The sequence below is a fragment of the Rhincodon typus genome, chromosome 8 (genome assembly GCF_021869965.1).
Source record: "Rhincodon typus isolate 14 chromosome 8, sRhiTyp1.1, whole genome shotgun sequence".
NCBI classification, from domain to species: Eukaryota; Metazoa; Chordata; class Chondrichthyes; order Orectolobiformes; family Rhincodontidae; genus Rhincodon; species Rhincodon typus.
The window spans coordinates 56,696,471-56,712,206 of NC_063339.1; the positions used below are offsets into that span (position 1 = coordinate 56,696,471).

At 40.0% G+C, this 15,736-nt stretch overlaps 1 protein-coding gene across 6 annotated transcripts in view; it reads right to left on the reverse strand.

Moving 5' to 3' along the window:
* Window positions 1-7,552: 7,552 nt before the first annotated feature.
* Window positions 7,553-15,736, reverse strand: part of LOC109938411 (striatin, calmodulin binding protein 3) — a 71,110-nt gene continuing 62,926 nt past the window's right edge. For 2 of the 6 annotated variants that reach the window (XM_048599887.1, XM_048599883.1), the window contains exons 9-10: window positions 10,250-10,425; window positions 8,346-8,966 (exon numbers count right to left, since the gene is read on the reverse strand). In XM_048599887.1, the coding sequence (XP_048455844.1) occupies window positions 8,849-8,966; window positions 10,250-10,425 (294 nt within the window). In that variant the 3' untranslated portion in view covers window positions 8,346-8,848. Of the gene's footprint in view, window positions 8,209-8,345; window positions 8,967-10,249; window positions 10,426-15,736 lie in introns of those variants that run through there. The other 4 variants (XM_048599886.1, XM_048599884.1, XM_048599890.1 and 1 more) reach the window with 4 other exon arrangements.

Consider the following 15,736-nt stretch of genomic DNA (forward strand, 5'->3'; position numbering starts at 1 on the left):
AGAGAGAGAGAGAGAGAGAGAGAGAGAGAGAGAGAGAGAGAGAGAGTGTGTATGTGTGCGTGTGTTTGTGTGTGTGTCAATGGTTTTAAACTATTTACATGTAGCTAGAGTCTAACTTTGGGGTGCATGAGGGAGGGGATGGAGAGAGGGAGCATGACGGGGAGAGAAGGGTGATAGGAGAAGAGACGCAAGAAATGAGACATGAGGAGATATGTGAGGAGAAAGGATGATGATGGGAGTAGGCAAGACAGGTAGAAACAGAGGAAGTCAGGCAGGGAAGTGGTGAGAAAGAATGAGCTGCGCAGTCAAATAGAGAAAGGGAGGGCGCCAGCATTGGTGACGACAACAGCGAAAGCGAAACAGGTCAACATGGGAGTGGGGAATAGTTAAGACTTTCTGGCAAAACATCAAGGATCAACCTTTCCATGAGATTCATGTCGACTTGAGTGTATATGGTAAAGCAATGCTCTCTAAGTACCTGTGAATATCTTCTTTATGACTTATAAAACTTTACCCATCACTGATATTGAAGTGACTGGCTTGTTAGCACATTTAACAACTTCCAGTCTTTTGGCATCTCTCTTACACCTGGAAAAGACTGGAAGATTACTGCAAATATTTTCACTACATGTAGTTTCACTTTCCTTCACCAACTGGGATGCAAGAAATCTGAACCAGAGGCTTTCCAATACACCCTGCCTTTCGGATTCATTCCGTCCATTACTTCTACTGATACTTTGTCAGCTTCCCTGTCCTTAGTAAGCACCAAAACAAAGTACTCATGAAGTATTCTACACTAGTCTAAATAGAGGGTAAAGAAAAGCTGACTGTATAACTGACAAGTTTATATCAACTGTAGCAACGTTACCAGAGTCTACAATTGTGTAGATTGAAAGACCAGAAGTACCAACAGTCTGGATTTGTGAAGGCTACGTCACGTCTGATAAACATAGGTGAGATTTTTTTGAAAAGGACTCCACCAAGGTGGATAGCATTATCAATATGGACTTTAAGAAAGCACTTGATAAGGTTCCATACAAAAGATTAGTAAAAATGAGTGTGGACTGAATTGAAAGTAACCTTGGAACATGGTTTGATAGATGGCAGGAGACAAAGTACTTGTTCTCCTGATTGGCATGATTGTTAAATGCTGTTGCCCAGAAATTTGTACTGGGGTCTTAACTTTGAAACAAACTACTAGGTGAATAAATAGGAGTGTTATATATCCAGGTGACATAAAGTTACGCAAATGGACTTAACTTAGGGGCAAAACTGTTGGACTAACTTTAATGTGGTGTGCAAGATAGTCATTATGGATCCGAGAAAGACAAATCAGAATATATTCCCTAAAAGGGGAGTTCAGGATCAGTGAAGGAGTCAAATAGTTTAGGTGTCTATGCTTGTGAATTATTTAAAACCAGCACACAGTTGCAAAAAGTGATAAAGGAAAATGGTGAGTTTTTGTCTTAAGGTAAGTTGGAATTCCAAAGTGAAGTTTACTTCAGAGATAGTAGGAACTGCAGATGCTGGAGAATCCGAGACAACAAGGTGCAGAGCTGGATGAACACAGCAGGCCTACTTCAGTTGTTCATAGCCTTGCTTAGAAAATATTTGCAGCTTTGCATACCAAGCCTCAACATAATTACATTTGCCTTGGAAAGGATACAGTGGAAATTTACCAGATTGATATCAGGGGTTACAGTATGGTGGCAGATTACAGAAAATTAGCTCCATCCCATTGAATTTAGTTGATTTTGGGATGATCTAATTCAGATTTTTACAATGATTAAAGAATTCAATAGAGGGGTGGAGGAAACTTAATGGTTAAGATATAATCTTTAATATTAGAGTAAGGCAATTTAGGAGTGAAATTAGGAAGGGCTTTTAATACTTTCTTCTAATGGTAATGGAAATTTGGAACACTCAACAGCAAATTTTAAGTCAATTCAAAACTTTCAGGACTGAAGTTAATGCAATTTTGTTAGGTAGGGGCCTCAAAGCATATAGCACAAAATTGGGGAAATGAAGTTGAGGTACAGATCAGCAAAAAGTACAAATCGCTTAAGGACTGATGACCCTGATCTTGTTCTACAGTCTTGTGTATTAACTCCACCACGACTTCCAATAGCTCACATTAAGTTTATAAGTTGCATACAAGTTCATTCCATGCAGAATAAACAGCTTAAAATATTTCTAGATGAATCAAATAGTTGTGTAAGGCAGGAAGTAATCACAACCAATGAATCTACTAAGCACGTGTGAAACAAAAGAACATTAACACTGAACACCAAGATCTGTGCCCCATAATGTGCCTCTGAGCACGTCGTTGTACAGCAGCAAGGCATTCAACAGCATAAGAATAAAATCTTTCCAGACACCATATTTTAAATATGGAAAGAAAAGGAAGATAAAGTTCCTTCCTCAAAGTAATTCAGTTAGTTCGCCTATCAAACTTTAAACTATTCTTAAACCCCTCCAGTAGATTGGTCAGCTTTATCAGATGGACTGTGGGAATATTTCAAAGAAATTTTTTTGAATATATTGAGAACTTGCGGGTACACCTAGGCTGTTGGCTTAGTGAAGGCTCAGCTTTTAAAATGTTTGCAACTTGGAAACCAGAAGCTTGACACTGCTAACATCAAGCCAAAATGGACTGCATGTGGCTGCAAATAGACTGGAAAGAGTAAAAAGCAAGGAATATTTAGGTTTCAAGAGTTTTGTTGCGTAGATGTCATCATCTAACCCTGTGATTTACACTTGCATCTTCTCTGGCAAAGGAGGTCACTCAAGAATCACTCACTCATTATGTTGCAGCATGGCAAAATAACTGAACTGCGTTGATGCTTATACTATTGTCTTTTGAGGTAGTAGGATTTTTTACGCATCCTTGGGACGAGGACATTGCTGGTTAGGCCAACATTTATCGGCCATCTCCAGTTGCCCAAGGGAAGGTGGAGGTAAAATTTCTTCTTGAACTGCTGGAGTCCTTGAAGTGTAAGAATCTCCACAGTGCTGTTCGGAAGGGAGTTCCAGGATTTTGACTCAACAACAATGAACAGTGAAATATTTCCAAGTCAGAATGGTGCATGGCTTGGATGGAATTTGCAGGTTATATTGGTCCCATGCATTTGTGCTCGTGACCCTCTAGGTGGTAGAGTCTTGGATTTTGGACGTGCTATCAAAAGGAGGTTTGTTGAGTTACTGCAGCATATCTTTTAGGTGAAACAAGGCTGCCACTGTGTGTCACTGTGAAGCGTGTGAATTTTGAAGTTGGTGGATGGCACGTCAATCTTTGTCCTGGACAATGTTGATCTTCTCGTGTGTTGTTGGAACTGCAACCATCCAGGCATTTGCAGAGTAGTCCATCACATTCTTAACATGTGCCTTATCTTTTGGACAGACATTGGGAGAGAGGAGGCAAGTTATGCGTTGAAGTTGTAGCTTCTGACCAGTTCTTACAGTCACAGAAGGCTAGTCCAGTTCAGTTTCTGATCAGTGGTAATCCCACCTCATTGATATTTGGGGAATTCAGTGGTGGCAATGCTATTAAGGGACGATGGTTACTGCCTGGCATTATTGTACGGCATTAATGTTACTTGCCACTTAGCATCCCAAGCCTGGAAGTGGTCCATCACTGACCATGATTAAGAGCAGATCAATGCAACAGTAACTGGCCAGGAAGGATCTGTTAGGGTTTTTTTGGGACAGGGCTTATCCAGACATAGAAACATACAAAACAGGAGCTGGAGTAGGCAACTCACCCCTTCTAGCCGGCTCTACTATTCAATGCGATTCATGACTGATCATCAAACACAGTCTCCTGTTCCAGGTTCTGCCCCATACACTTGGATCCCTTTAGCCCCCAAGAATCAGATCTAACTCCTCCTGAAAAACATTCAATCTTTTGGCCTCAGCTACTTCTGTGGCAGAGAATTCTACAGCCTCACCACTCTCCAAGTGAAGAAATTTCTCTTCATCTCAGTTCCGAATGGCTTACCCAATATCTGTAAACTGTGACACCTGGTTCTGTACTCCCCAGTCATTAGGAACATCTTTCCTGCATTTACAATGTCTAGGCCTTTTAGAATTTCTATTTAGTTCTCACCCCCACTTATTGTTCTAAATTACTGTGAATACAGTCTTAGCCGATCCAGTTTCTCTTCATGTCCACCACGCCATCTCAGGAGTCAGTCTGGTAAACCACTGGTGCACACCCTCCAGAGTCAGAATAGCCTTTCTCAGGTAAAGAGGCCAAAACTGCACGTGATACTCTAGAGATATCGTTTCACCAATGCCCTGTATAACTGCAATTTTCCACATTGCCCATTTTGTACTGGAATGGATTGGGTAGAAGCATAGCTGGTTCATGTGCAAATAAATAGACTGTAAAATAAATGGCAATCAGAACAATGTCATGTGCTAGGTTTGACTCCAACCAATACAGCCCCATCTGAGTGGTCCTGGCAGAACCCAAACTCAAGACCTTCAAAGGTTATTGTTTATAACACTGTATAACTTTCTTTAACATAACTGCAGTGGTATTTCTTTGGCAGTCTAGAGTTCTAAAGACTAAAATGATTCACAAATATGATCAATAAGCCAATGACAGATTCCTATTCAAACAGCATGCTTTGAAATGAACTACAACGCAACTAGAACGCAACTAGAGATGAAATTTTACTTCCTGGATCATAGAGTCTTGATTTTAGTATCGTCCAAATATATTGCAAACTAGAAATTAACATTGTTACAGTGAAAGGAAAAGAAACACCATTGACAGGTGCAATTCAAGTATTGGCTCACAGTAGCTAATTATTATGTCAGCTGAATTTTGTAATCTTCCCACCACACAGTGTAAAAATCTAGCATGAGAATCACACAATGTAATACTGGCATATAAGTTGTTGTTGTTACATTCCAATAAATTTAGCTGCACGATTTTAGTTTTAATTGAGCAGAACTCTGAATATCCTGATCATTTTTTTCCTGCAGCATTCATAGAGCAGATTGCAAATCCTCCATTTTGTTGAGAATTTCTTACTTTCTCAAACTCTGCACGAATAATCAAAGCTAACAGGATTTTCTTATATGCTTAAAGAGTGCAAGTCAGAATGCAGAGTTGCAACCAAACCATTAGTAAAAAAATCAGCATGCTTTTGTTTTTGGAGAAATAAAATTAATCCAGTTAGTCAATCAGAAGGATTACAGTGGACAATCCACTGGACCAACGCTGCATTAGTTGAGTGTAGTTAAGCAATAATTTTCAAATCATGCGTATACAATCTTACCAACTCTTAATAAGCAGAGCAGAGGAAATAACTAAATGAATTGACTCTGCCAATCTTCCCTCAATATGTAATTTTCTTTTATCCTGCAATCATGATACAATTTAAAGCTTGAATCCTGGGTCATACAAATGTAGAGCTATGGAAACAATATTTTCCAATTGGAAGTTATTTATTTTCTGGTGTGACATGAGTTCTATGCTAGGTGCATGTGGATGCAACTATAGACTCCTTATACTGATGATGTCAGATCACTTCACTGAATAGTGGAGAACAGGCCTCAATATAGCTGAGACCATTTAAAGGTAGCCCGCACCACTTAAAGGGGCACAGTTTAGCTTCAGGAAACTATGACAAACGTTATGGTCAATGATAAATTTGCAAATGCTCTTCATTTTTCTAACAGTGCGCTGGAGAGCTTGGGGAGGGAGATTGTCTTTCGTAATAGAACAGTAGTTCTTAGCAGGCTGCAATATATCAAAGCAAGCATGCAGGTGAGTCATTTTTAGACCTTAACTGCAATGCAGGAAGATGATGAATAGCTGACATGTGATTCCTAATATCTTTCATTATACTCTGTCTGGGATTTCCAATACACCTTGTCCCTGTGCTCTTCCTATCTTCCTGTTACAGCAGCATTCTTCATCGCTCTCTACTCCAACCAATACTCTCCTCATACCTTTGCAATTACTGATGCACCAGAAACACCATTCTACCTTAAATGAACATGACCTGAAAGTACATTCTACTGACACAAATCCATTCCATTTGCAGTTGAAGTTCATACACAACAAAAGTGACATAGCCATCATTCATCCATGCACTGAGTCTATATTAATGACTAGCCAGACAGATTGCAAACAGAGATGTATCGGGAATGTTGAACCTCGCGACCTGGAGGACAGGTACTGCAGGATTTTAAATTACCTTCAGTTAATTTCCTTCACACTTAAATCTCACATTCTCACATTATGCTTGATACTGTGCTGCTGCATTCAGAAGCTACCCAGCTGTTTCTGCTAATCCATGTCATTAAAGGCTACCCTTGTTCCTTTCTTGACACCAGCTCATAAACTTGCACTACACGTTGCTCACCAGATTTAATTCTGAATTTGTTCACAGGCTGAGTATGCCTCTGGCAAGGCCAGCATTTGTTGCCAATCACTAATCATCCTCAAGGTGGTGAGCCAACCACCTTCTTAGTTCACCTTCAGTGCTGTTATCTAGGAGTCAGCACATGGACATACATACAAACAACAACAACTCGCAGTGTTGTTGTCATTAAGTTGCTGTCCTAAGTACCAATGGTCAATGTTGTGACGATGCTGGGGCTTTCAAGGAGGTTATTTTATCCTTTTCTTTTGAAGAGAGGTTGTAAGACAGAGCGGCAAGCTGTCTGTAAGAAAGTAAATAATTTGAGAGGCCTTGTGTTTTTTAAAAAGCTGGAACAGTGGAAGCAGCATGGGTGTGGCCAGCTCTCACAGACCAGGCTTTCTATCTTTTTAATACAGATTTTAGGTTCAGTTTTAAACAGAAGCCTTTGGGGTCTCAGGAGAGTTAGAAGCTTCAGTGAATGTCTCATAGCTGCTACTCTCTCTGAATTTTCTCTTGATGTTTTCTTCCTACTGGATTGGAGAACTGCATGTGAGAATTTGTGTCTGAATTTGCCTTTTTGCCAAGGGGTGAGTTTATGGAATGTTGTGTATTAGAACAGTTAATTAATACTATATCTATAATTCGGTTAAGTTTTCCAATAGTTGTTATTCTAAATTCCTCTTTCTTTAGTTTGTATTTTAACTACTGTATTTAAATGAATTATGTTTTTCTGAACATCGAGTAGTTTGAGCTGTCTCATTGCATCTGGAAAATGGCACTTCACATCTACTTTTAAAATAAGTAGTTAAGAGTCTAGGCTACCTTCTTAAAGTATTTTCAGGGGGTCTGGTCTGGTTCATAATTATGTTCAGTTATTACTACTCAAAAAAACCAGCCAGTAAAAACACAAACAGGTAACCAAATACATTAAGGAGCTGGACTCTGAATTAAGAGCAATTCATAAATAGGCATTAGTCATATCATCATTCATCAAATTACACAATGTCTTTTGGAGCAGTGTAGTTTTTATTTTATGTTTAGTTTAGTTTTACTTTAACTGTTCATCTTTACAAGCTTAGCTGTGCAATAAGAAAATGTGAAATTGTTCGAAGACAAGAGCAAAATACCACAGATGTTGACAATCTGAAATAACAACAAAAAAATTGGACAAGCTCAAGTAGTTAGGCAGCATCTGTGGAGAAAAACAGAATTAATGTTTCAAGTAACTGACCTTGCCTGAGTAAAACGTCTTGCTGTGCGTATTCACGAGCCCGAGTTATGCCTGTCTTTTTATGGGATATGTGAAACATCCATTATTCCAGTCCTATTCAGGATCCCTCCCTCATTCCTTTTTCTGGTACATTGAGGATACTCTTGCGAAAAACTGGAAAATTTCATCGACTCTGTTTCTAGTTTCCATCTTGCCCATTTAACTCTTTCCTTGCCTGTCCTGATTTCACTGGCACAAGCTCTGAGGATATGTTATTAATGATTACGACAAACCCACAGACTCCCACAGTTAATTCGTCATGCATGAATTTTTGTCAATACTTCAGCCTGTTCACCACTTTCTCTAACACGTCCACTTTGGTGGCACCACATTTCACATATGTATAAAATTACACTATTCAAGGCTTGGTCAAATGCAAGAAAATCAACGACAGTGGAAAGATAATTCAGGAGAATTTCTTCTGAGTTTTTTTATTACTCTGGACTGGCAGACCCAACACTGCTGGCATTGTGCAGTAACGCTCTCTGAACTGTTTTCCACTGTGACCCCATTTTAACGCTTGAAAATTAATCAGAATGCAGATGCCAGAAAAAAAAACTGCAAATAAAGCAGAACAGCAACATTTAGCACATAATTCTTGAAGTGTGCATATACATCAATATAATTATACATCATGTGAAGAAAATCTGTATCTTTGAAATACTTTGTAAAAATGTTAATTTATATATTCATGCAACTTTCTGCCAAGCTCTCCAGATTCCCTGGTGACAGACAACCCAGTGAAGCCCATCCCCACACATAACAGTATTCATTCCACTCCTTACCACCACAGACATATATTCCCAGTTGCTCTGCACTTCTTCCACACACAGATCAGCTCATCTTCTCAAACGCCCTCAGACATATAGTTACTTTCTTTTCAACCTCTCTCCATATCCCACACACTCACCAACCCTTGTTCCCCTGCTCTAATTGACAAGCAGAGTCACAAGCACAAGGTAAGTAGCTTGTGGAACAAGCAGACAGGAGAGTCATCTCTCACCATCCTGGCTCAACCACAAGTTAGTTATTTATTTCCATACCCTGGACGCAATTAGGACCCAAGTCATATTAAATTCATTTCTGGCCCAGTCAGTTAAATTACACTGTTAAAAACATTTCTTGAAGTTAAACAGCACTTTGGAATAACTGCTCCATTGTTTAATGCAATTGATACAGCAGGTCCAGCGGTGTCCCATCAGTATCCCTGAACAGGGCTGTCTCCTCTCCACAGGCACCACTGCTGCTCAGAGAACGGGGAGTCCCCAACCCCAAATGAGACCGTTGCGACCGACATTTGAAGGATCCCACCTGAGCTGACAGACAGTGGATGATAATGGTTTAGTCAAATAGAACTCTTGTTCCTGCATGCTTTCCATTATATGGATGCTTAGAGTTTGTGCCTGGATTCCTCTGAAGTATTTAACAGCACTGATAAGGAGAAAGATCGCATCCCCAGAATCTAGCTTGCCAAACGGATGGAACTGAGGATTGGGATACTTAAAATCATCATGAATATATCATAAAAATGTCGATTTACATGAGGCACAGCCTGTTGACACAAGATGAACTTTCAGTGAATGCAAGGCCTTCATGTTGAAATATTGCTGGCACATGATGGAAAGCACAGAAACCTACATGCATGATATCCAGCACCAATGGAAATTAGGAGTGCAAGCAAATCCTAGTGCCTTATTACTGCTCGTCATTAAGGTGGTAATGGGCTGCTGAAAATTGCAAATAGCGCATCAGTGACCTGCAGGACCACTGAGTGCACAGCAAACAGGTGAGGTCATGAGAAACAGTTTAGAAGGACACACAGCGATACAAGTTTAGAGTTACATGGACCATCACTTAGCTCCAATTCTCACTTTGGAAGCACAGGCAAGTGCTCATTTCCCAACAACTTTACACATCACTCCTCCGAGATTCAGTAGTGATATTTTGTTCTTGAAAATCCAAATATTGCAAAGTTTCCTTCTCCATCTTCCTGAAGTTGGTATGGATCTTTTGCTACTGCTCCTTCCTCTGATTTAGCAATTTTAAGTGGTAAACTCCGCAGCATTTTCATGTTCAACAATTGAGAACAAACAAATCCTCTGAATAAGTTCTCGCTCTCCAAAAATTCACTCTGCAAGTCTCTCACAAGCGAATGCTTCTGAGAAACCTCATCTAAAAGGGCCCAGCACAGCTAAAAGAACTGACTATCCTGTCACTTAACTAAATAGAAGTGGGATTTTTTTTTTTTTTTTTAAATTTGGTCCAGTGCTAGATGCTTCCTCTTAAAATTGATGGGCAAGTTAACAGAATGCATGTTTTAACCATGCCAATGCATTAATTTCATTAAGGGGTCCTACTGCACACATAGTACCCTTATTAACACAGTTAACTCATGCCTGTGTCTTGATTCAGGCAGCCATCAGGGATAGATACAGCACCAAAACCAATATGGTGTTGTGCAAATACAGAATGTAATTTCAGTACAGAAAATCATGCTGCTTTTCTTTGTGGCATACAATTGGACCTGGAACTTGTGCAGTAATTAATTTCTACCCTGTCATAAATGCAACGGTATAAAAGCAACTTAAAAAAAACATACTTTTTGGCAGGGACAGTTTTCTGGAGATTCCAAAGCTTAAGGGTGTGGTCTTCAGAGGCTGTAACCAGCACAGGCTCTACAGGATGAAAAACTAATGCACGGACTCCATCAAAGTGACTCCGTAGTGTGTACTTGGGGTTCCATGTCTTCCTATATGCATCCTTATTAGCAGGTAACTGAAAATGAACATATGGTTAAAAATATATTACGTAGCTGTACCATACCCAGAATCAACACGTAATATTGGAAAAAAGGAAACAATCTTCACAAGTTATCCCTGCTTCCACACAAAGTACACTGACTATGAGATTTTCCAATAGGGATGAGAACTGCAGTATAATGCTGTGTACTGTATTTAAACAATAGGGAAGACCACAATGTGATCTCTAACATGAGTTTTATTCATTCAAGGAATGGGGGCATTGCTGTTTAGGCCAACATTTATTGCCCGTCCAAAATTGCCCTACAGCATGTGAATTGCTGCAATCCATGTGGTGCATGCACACCCATAAAGCTGACAGGGATGGGGTTCTAGGATTTTGTCCCAGTGACAATGGAGGGACCAGCAATGTACTTGCAGTGCAAATTATAGGATGGTATACACTGCTACCACTGCACAAATGATCAAAGGAAAGAATGCTGAAGGTGTCAGATGGAATGAAAATCAAACAGACAATTTGTCTTGGATAGGGTCTAGCCTCAAGTGTTGTTGCAGCTTCAACCATTTGACAAGCTGAAAATATTTCATCACATTTATGACTTATGCCTTGTAAATGGTGGACAGGCTTGGAGAGTCAGCAGGTGTTATTTGCCTCTGAATTCATAGCCACTGACGTGTTCTTGTAGCCACAGCATTTTAACGACTAGTTCTGTTCATTCCAGAACCTAGTCAATGGTAAACTTGATGGCTGGGAATTGGGAAAGTTGATAGTTGGGAATTCAGCGATGCTAATAACATTAAATGTCAACAGGCGATGGTTAAATTTTCCCTTGTTGGAGAGAGTGATTGCCTCGTACTGGGTGTGGTGTGAATGTTACTTACTATTCACTGCCCCAAGCCTGTCTGTCTATTTCCAGGTCTTACTGCATTTGGATAGCTTCAGTATCTGAGAAGTTGAGAGTAGTGCTGAATGTGATGTAGTCAGTAAAGGCAGGGGCTTTTGACTTCAGGTCAAAGGTTTGGCCTGGGACACTACCCTAAGGAACGCCTGCAGCGATGTCCTGGGAACTGACCTCCAACAAACATACACATCCACCTTTATGCTAGTTCTATCTCCTAAAAAGTTTTCCCCTCATTTCCACGGTCTTCAATTTTGATACGGCTTCTCGATGGCCACAATCATTCAAATGCTGAAAAAAAACCTGAAAAAACTGTGGATGCTGTAAATCAGGAACAAAAACAGAAGTTTCTGGAAAAGCTCAGTAAGTCTGGCAGCATCTGTTCTGAGGATTTGAGCATCTGAGGAAGGGTCACCGGATCCAAAATGTTAAGTCTGATTTTTTTTTTTCCTTCACAGATGCTGCCAGACCTGCTGAGCTTTTCCAGCAATTTCTGTTTTTGTTCCTCATTCAAATGCTGCCTTGATATCAAGGGAAATCACCCTTACTTTCTCTCCTAAGCTCAGTGCTCTTCTCCCTGTGCACACCAAGGCTGCAATGAGGTCAGGAACTGATTGGGCTTGGTAGAACCAAAAGTTAGTGTCAGTGAACAGGCTATTGCTGTACTTTCCATTGTTTTGTTGATGACTAAGCATACACTGATGAGGTGGTATTTGACCAGGTTGGATTTATCCTTTTCGTAGACAGGGGATAGTGAGAAAATTTTCCACATTATGAGATAGATATCTCTGTGTATTAACTGCATTAGAATTGCTTGATTAAGAGCACAGCTATATCACATTCAAACTGATAGTGTTATCAAGCTGCCCGTCACATATTTGAAATGTAAAGCTAAGAGCAGCTTCTTTACTCTATTACATCTTCTTAAATTGTTGTCTCTTTTCTGTGCCGGTACAGTAGGAATGGCTACTCCAGTTCCAAATTCTATGTTTGAATAAGTTCAGCACCCTCGTCTTTAACATCAATTGCGAGGAGCTCATGGACTTCTTTGCCACAAAGTTTAAGACTATACAATCAGGTACTTTCGTCAAGTCTCCTTCTTCCACTAACCTATCAGATCAAGTTTCCTTTCATGTATACCCCATTCCTCAGCCTGGATTTTTTTTAGTCTTTCTCTACCTCCCTTCTTCAAGGTCATCTTGTTCATGGGATCCAGCTCCTGCAGCCTCTAACCTGTCGAACAAAACTAGCCCTCCTCATCCCATTGTTACACTAATTGTTATTTTTAATGATTCACTCTCTCTACATGTACTGTCTATCTTGTTTAACTCTGTCATAATCTTCACCTTTGGAAAACCAAACTCATAGGAAATTACTGTCCCAATATCTCTTTTTTGTAATCGTAACTGTCTCACAAGTCTGTGCCCATCTTCCCCAGAACTCTATTTGAAACCCTCAACCCTTGAAATATTCCTGCACTGATCCTTCTGGTGTCCCCAAGGATCGATCAGTAGACTTGGTTCTTGTCCTTATCCTGCCTTTTTGCAACATCATTAGTTTCCAAATGTGCACACAACTTTCTATTTTATGTTTTTGATTAGACTGAATACGTGAAAAGACATTTTTAAAATCAAGAACTGGGGAAGGATCTGCTACAGATTTGAAACAAGTTACTGGAACTTAGAAAATTGTGTTTGCACTGTTGCTTTTCAAGCAATGGGGCAGGTGGCAGTTAGATGGGTGGGTGCGTATGTGATTCAACCAACAAAAGATTGCAGATTGGTCTGTGTAATTATGGATTATGTTATGGATGCCAGAGATCTTCAGCCTGATGCAACTTTCTGATTGGCTCCCAGGTAGGTGAATAGCTTGGGTGTTTACAACAGACAGGCAGAAACCTTTACATGGAGACCATGAACATAAGGTCTTCAGAAGCGACTTCGGAAGCAAAAGGAAGACCATTTTGAAACCCGCTTCCCTGTCTTTTTTGTAATTCCGTCCATAACACCAATGTGTTTTTAAGTTTGTCTGTATCTGTCTTTGCATGTTTGTAGGGGGTTAAAAGGAAGGGAGAATGAGTTTCATCATGTTGATAGTTCAACGTTTTGTTTCCATATGTCTAGGACTTATTTATTTGTAATAAATAATAGTTCTTGTTAAGTATGAAACCTGGTCAGTATTTTCTGTTAACCTGACTCCATCAGATAGGTAAACAAGGGACTTAGCATATTTTGATTAAACCATTAACTTTTGTGGCAATTGTGGGTGTAGTGGGTCTAGGGGAATTAGCATCCTTTCACAAGTGGGATGTAACAACTGACAACATAAAATTTCTTCTAATTAAATGGTGGCGAGACTGAAAATGTTTTTGGCCCCTACTCCAAACTCCATTCCTTGGCTACCTCTCTCTCCGGTGACAGTCTAAAACTAAACCAGTCGGTTTTCTACCTTGGTGTCATATTTTACTCAAGATGAGCTTCTAAGAATCTTCATAACTTCACCCATTTCACCTGGGGCTAAAACCTTCACTCAGGACTTAGTTACCTCCAGATAGGATTATTGCAATATATTGTGGTTGGTTTCCCACTCTGTATACTTCATAAACCCAAGGCCACCCAAAACTCTGCTGTGCATGTCTTAATTTGCACTAAATTCATTTCACACATTAGCCCCCTGTGGCCACCCACCTATTTTGATCTGAGAAAATTCTTGATTTTAAAATTCTCAACCCTGGTTTTCAAATCCCTCCAAAGTCTCACCCCTTACTGCCTGTAATCATCTTTAGCCTCAAAACCCTCAAATATCCATTTAATTCTTGCCTTTTGAGTATCTCTGGTGGCGTTTAATCACTGGTGGCTGTTCCTCCAGTTGGCTGGACCCTAAATACTTCCTGATACCTCTCCACAACCGATCGCGCTTTATGTCTTTAAGTCATTTCTGAAAACCAATCTCTTGATCATCTAACGAAATTCCCCATGTGGCTTGGTGGCATTTTATTTCATAATACTCCTGTCAGGTACCTTGGGATGTTTTTAGTATAAATGTACTAAATAAAAATCATTTTTATTACACTTGCTTATCGTTATAATGACTGGGATCAAAACAAACAAAACCATCCCATGTGCCAGATATGATTCATCACACTGGAGAGTCTGCCTTTGTGCTCATCACTTATACTCAGGTGTATTGGTATAAAACTCAGCCAAATGGTGACTTGATTTTGCGGTCAACTAGTTAGACTTCACCACATTCTGTTATCTTGCGTCAATGACTTCATCTGGTCTCTAACACTCATGTGGACTTCATCATGGTTGAATAAGGGAATATTCCTGTTACGTATTCAATTCACGAAATGAAACTAAGCACCTTAGCATCAAGACAGTATGAATCTTAACAGTAACACCGAAGGGACTCAACAAAACAGGTTCACAGGGATTCAGGGTAAAATCTCCACAGGATAAGGCTTTACCTCACACGAAGGAAGCTAGTTGCAGTTGTTGGAGACCAATCGTCTCAGGCCGAGGATAGTGCTGCTGGACTTTTCAGGATGGTGTTCAAAGTGCAAACGTCTTCAGGTGCTTCATCACTGACCTTTCCACTAATGTATTAAGTGGGGATTGCTTGTTGATGGTCACACCTTTGTTCAGTCTTGCGCACAACTCTTCAGATAATGAAGCAGTTTGTGACTACATGCAGCAAGACCTGCCCATAAATCCAGGCTGATACTCTACATAGAGAGAATTTTATCATCTATCCCTGATATTCAATGGCATTACCATTGCCAAATCCCCAATCATCAACATCCCGGGACACCGTTCTACAGAAATTTAACTAGTCCCGTCACATGAAACAGTAGATTTAAGAGCAAGTCAGAACCTGGACATGCTGCAGTGAGTGATTACAGATGTCTAAACCTGCTCACCATCTACAAAACACACAGTAAGGTATTCAAGAAAACAAAGAAGCTCACTTAATCAGCTACCAGACATTATGGCTTTAACACGTACTATCTAGATGATGCACTCCCACAATGATTTATTTCTACAACCTCTCTCAAACTTTCATTTACTATCATCTTGTAGTGCAAGGGTAAGAAGTTCATGGGGATGCCACCATCTACAAGATCTTCTCAAAATCACTGAAAATTGTGACTTTGAAATGTATTATTGTTCCTTCATGATCTTTTGTCATAATTCTGGAACTCTCTAACTAACAGCACTGAGAGGAGATAGTAGGAACTGCAGATGCTGGAGAAATTCTGAGATAACAAGGTGTAGAGCTGGATGAACACAGCAGGCCAAGCAGCATCAGAGGAGCAGGAAGGCTGCCGTTTTGGGCCTAGACCCTTCTTCAGAAAAAAAAATATTTTTTTCTGAATTTTGTCTGAAAAAGGGTCTAGGCCCGAAACGTCAGCCTTCCTGCTCCTCT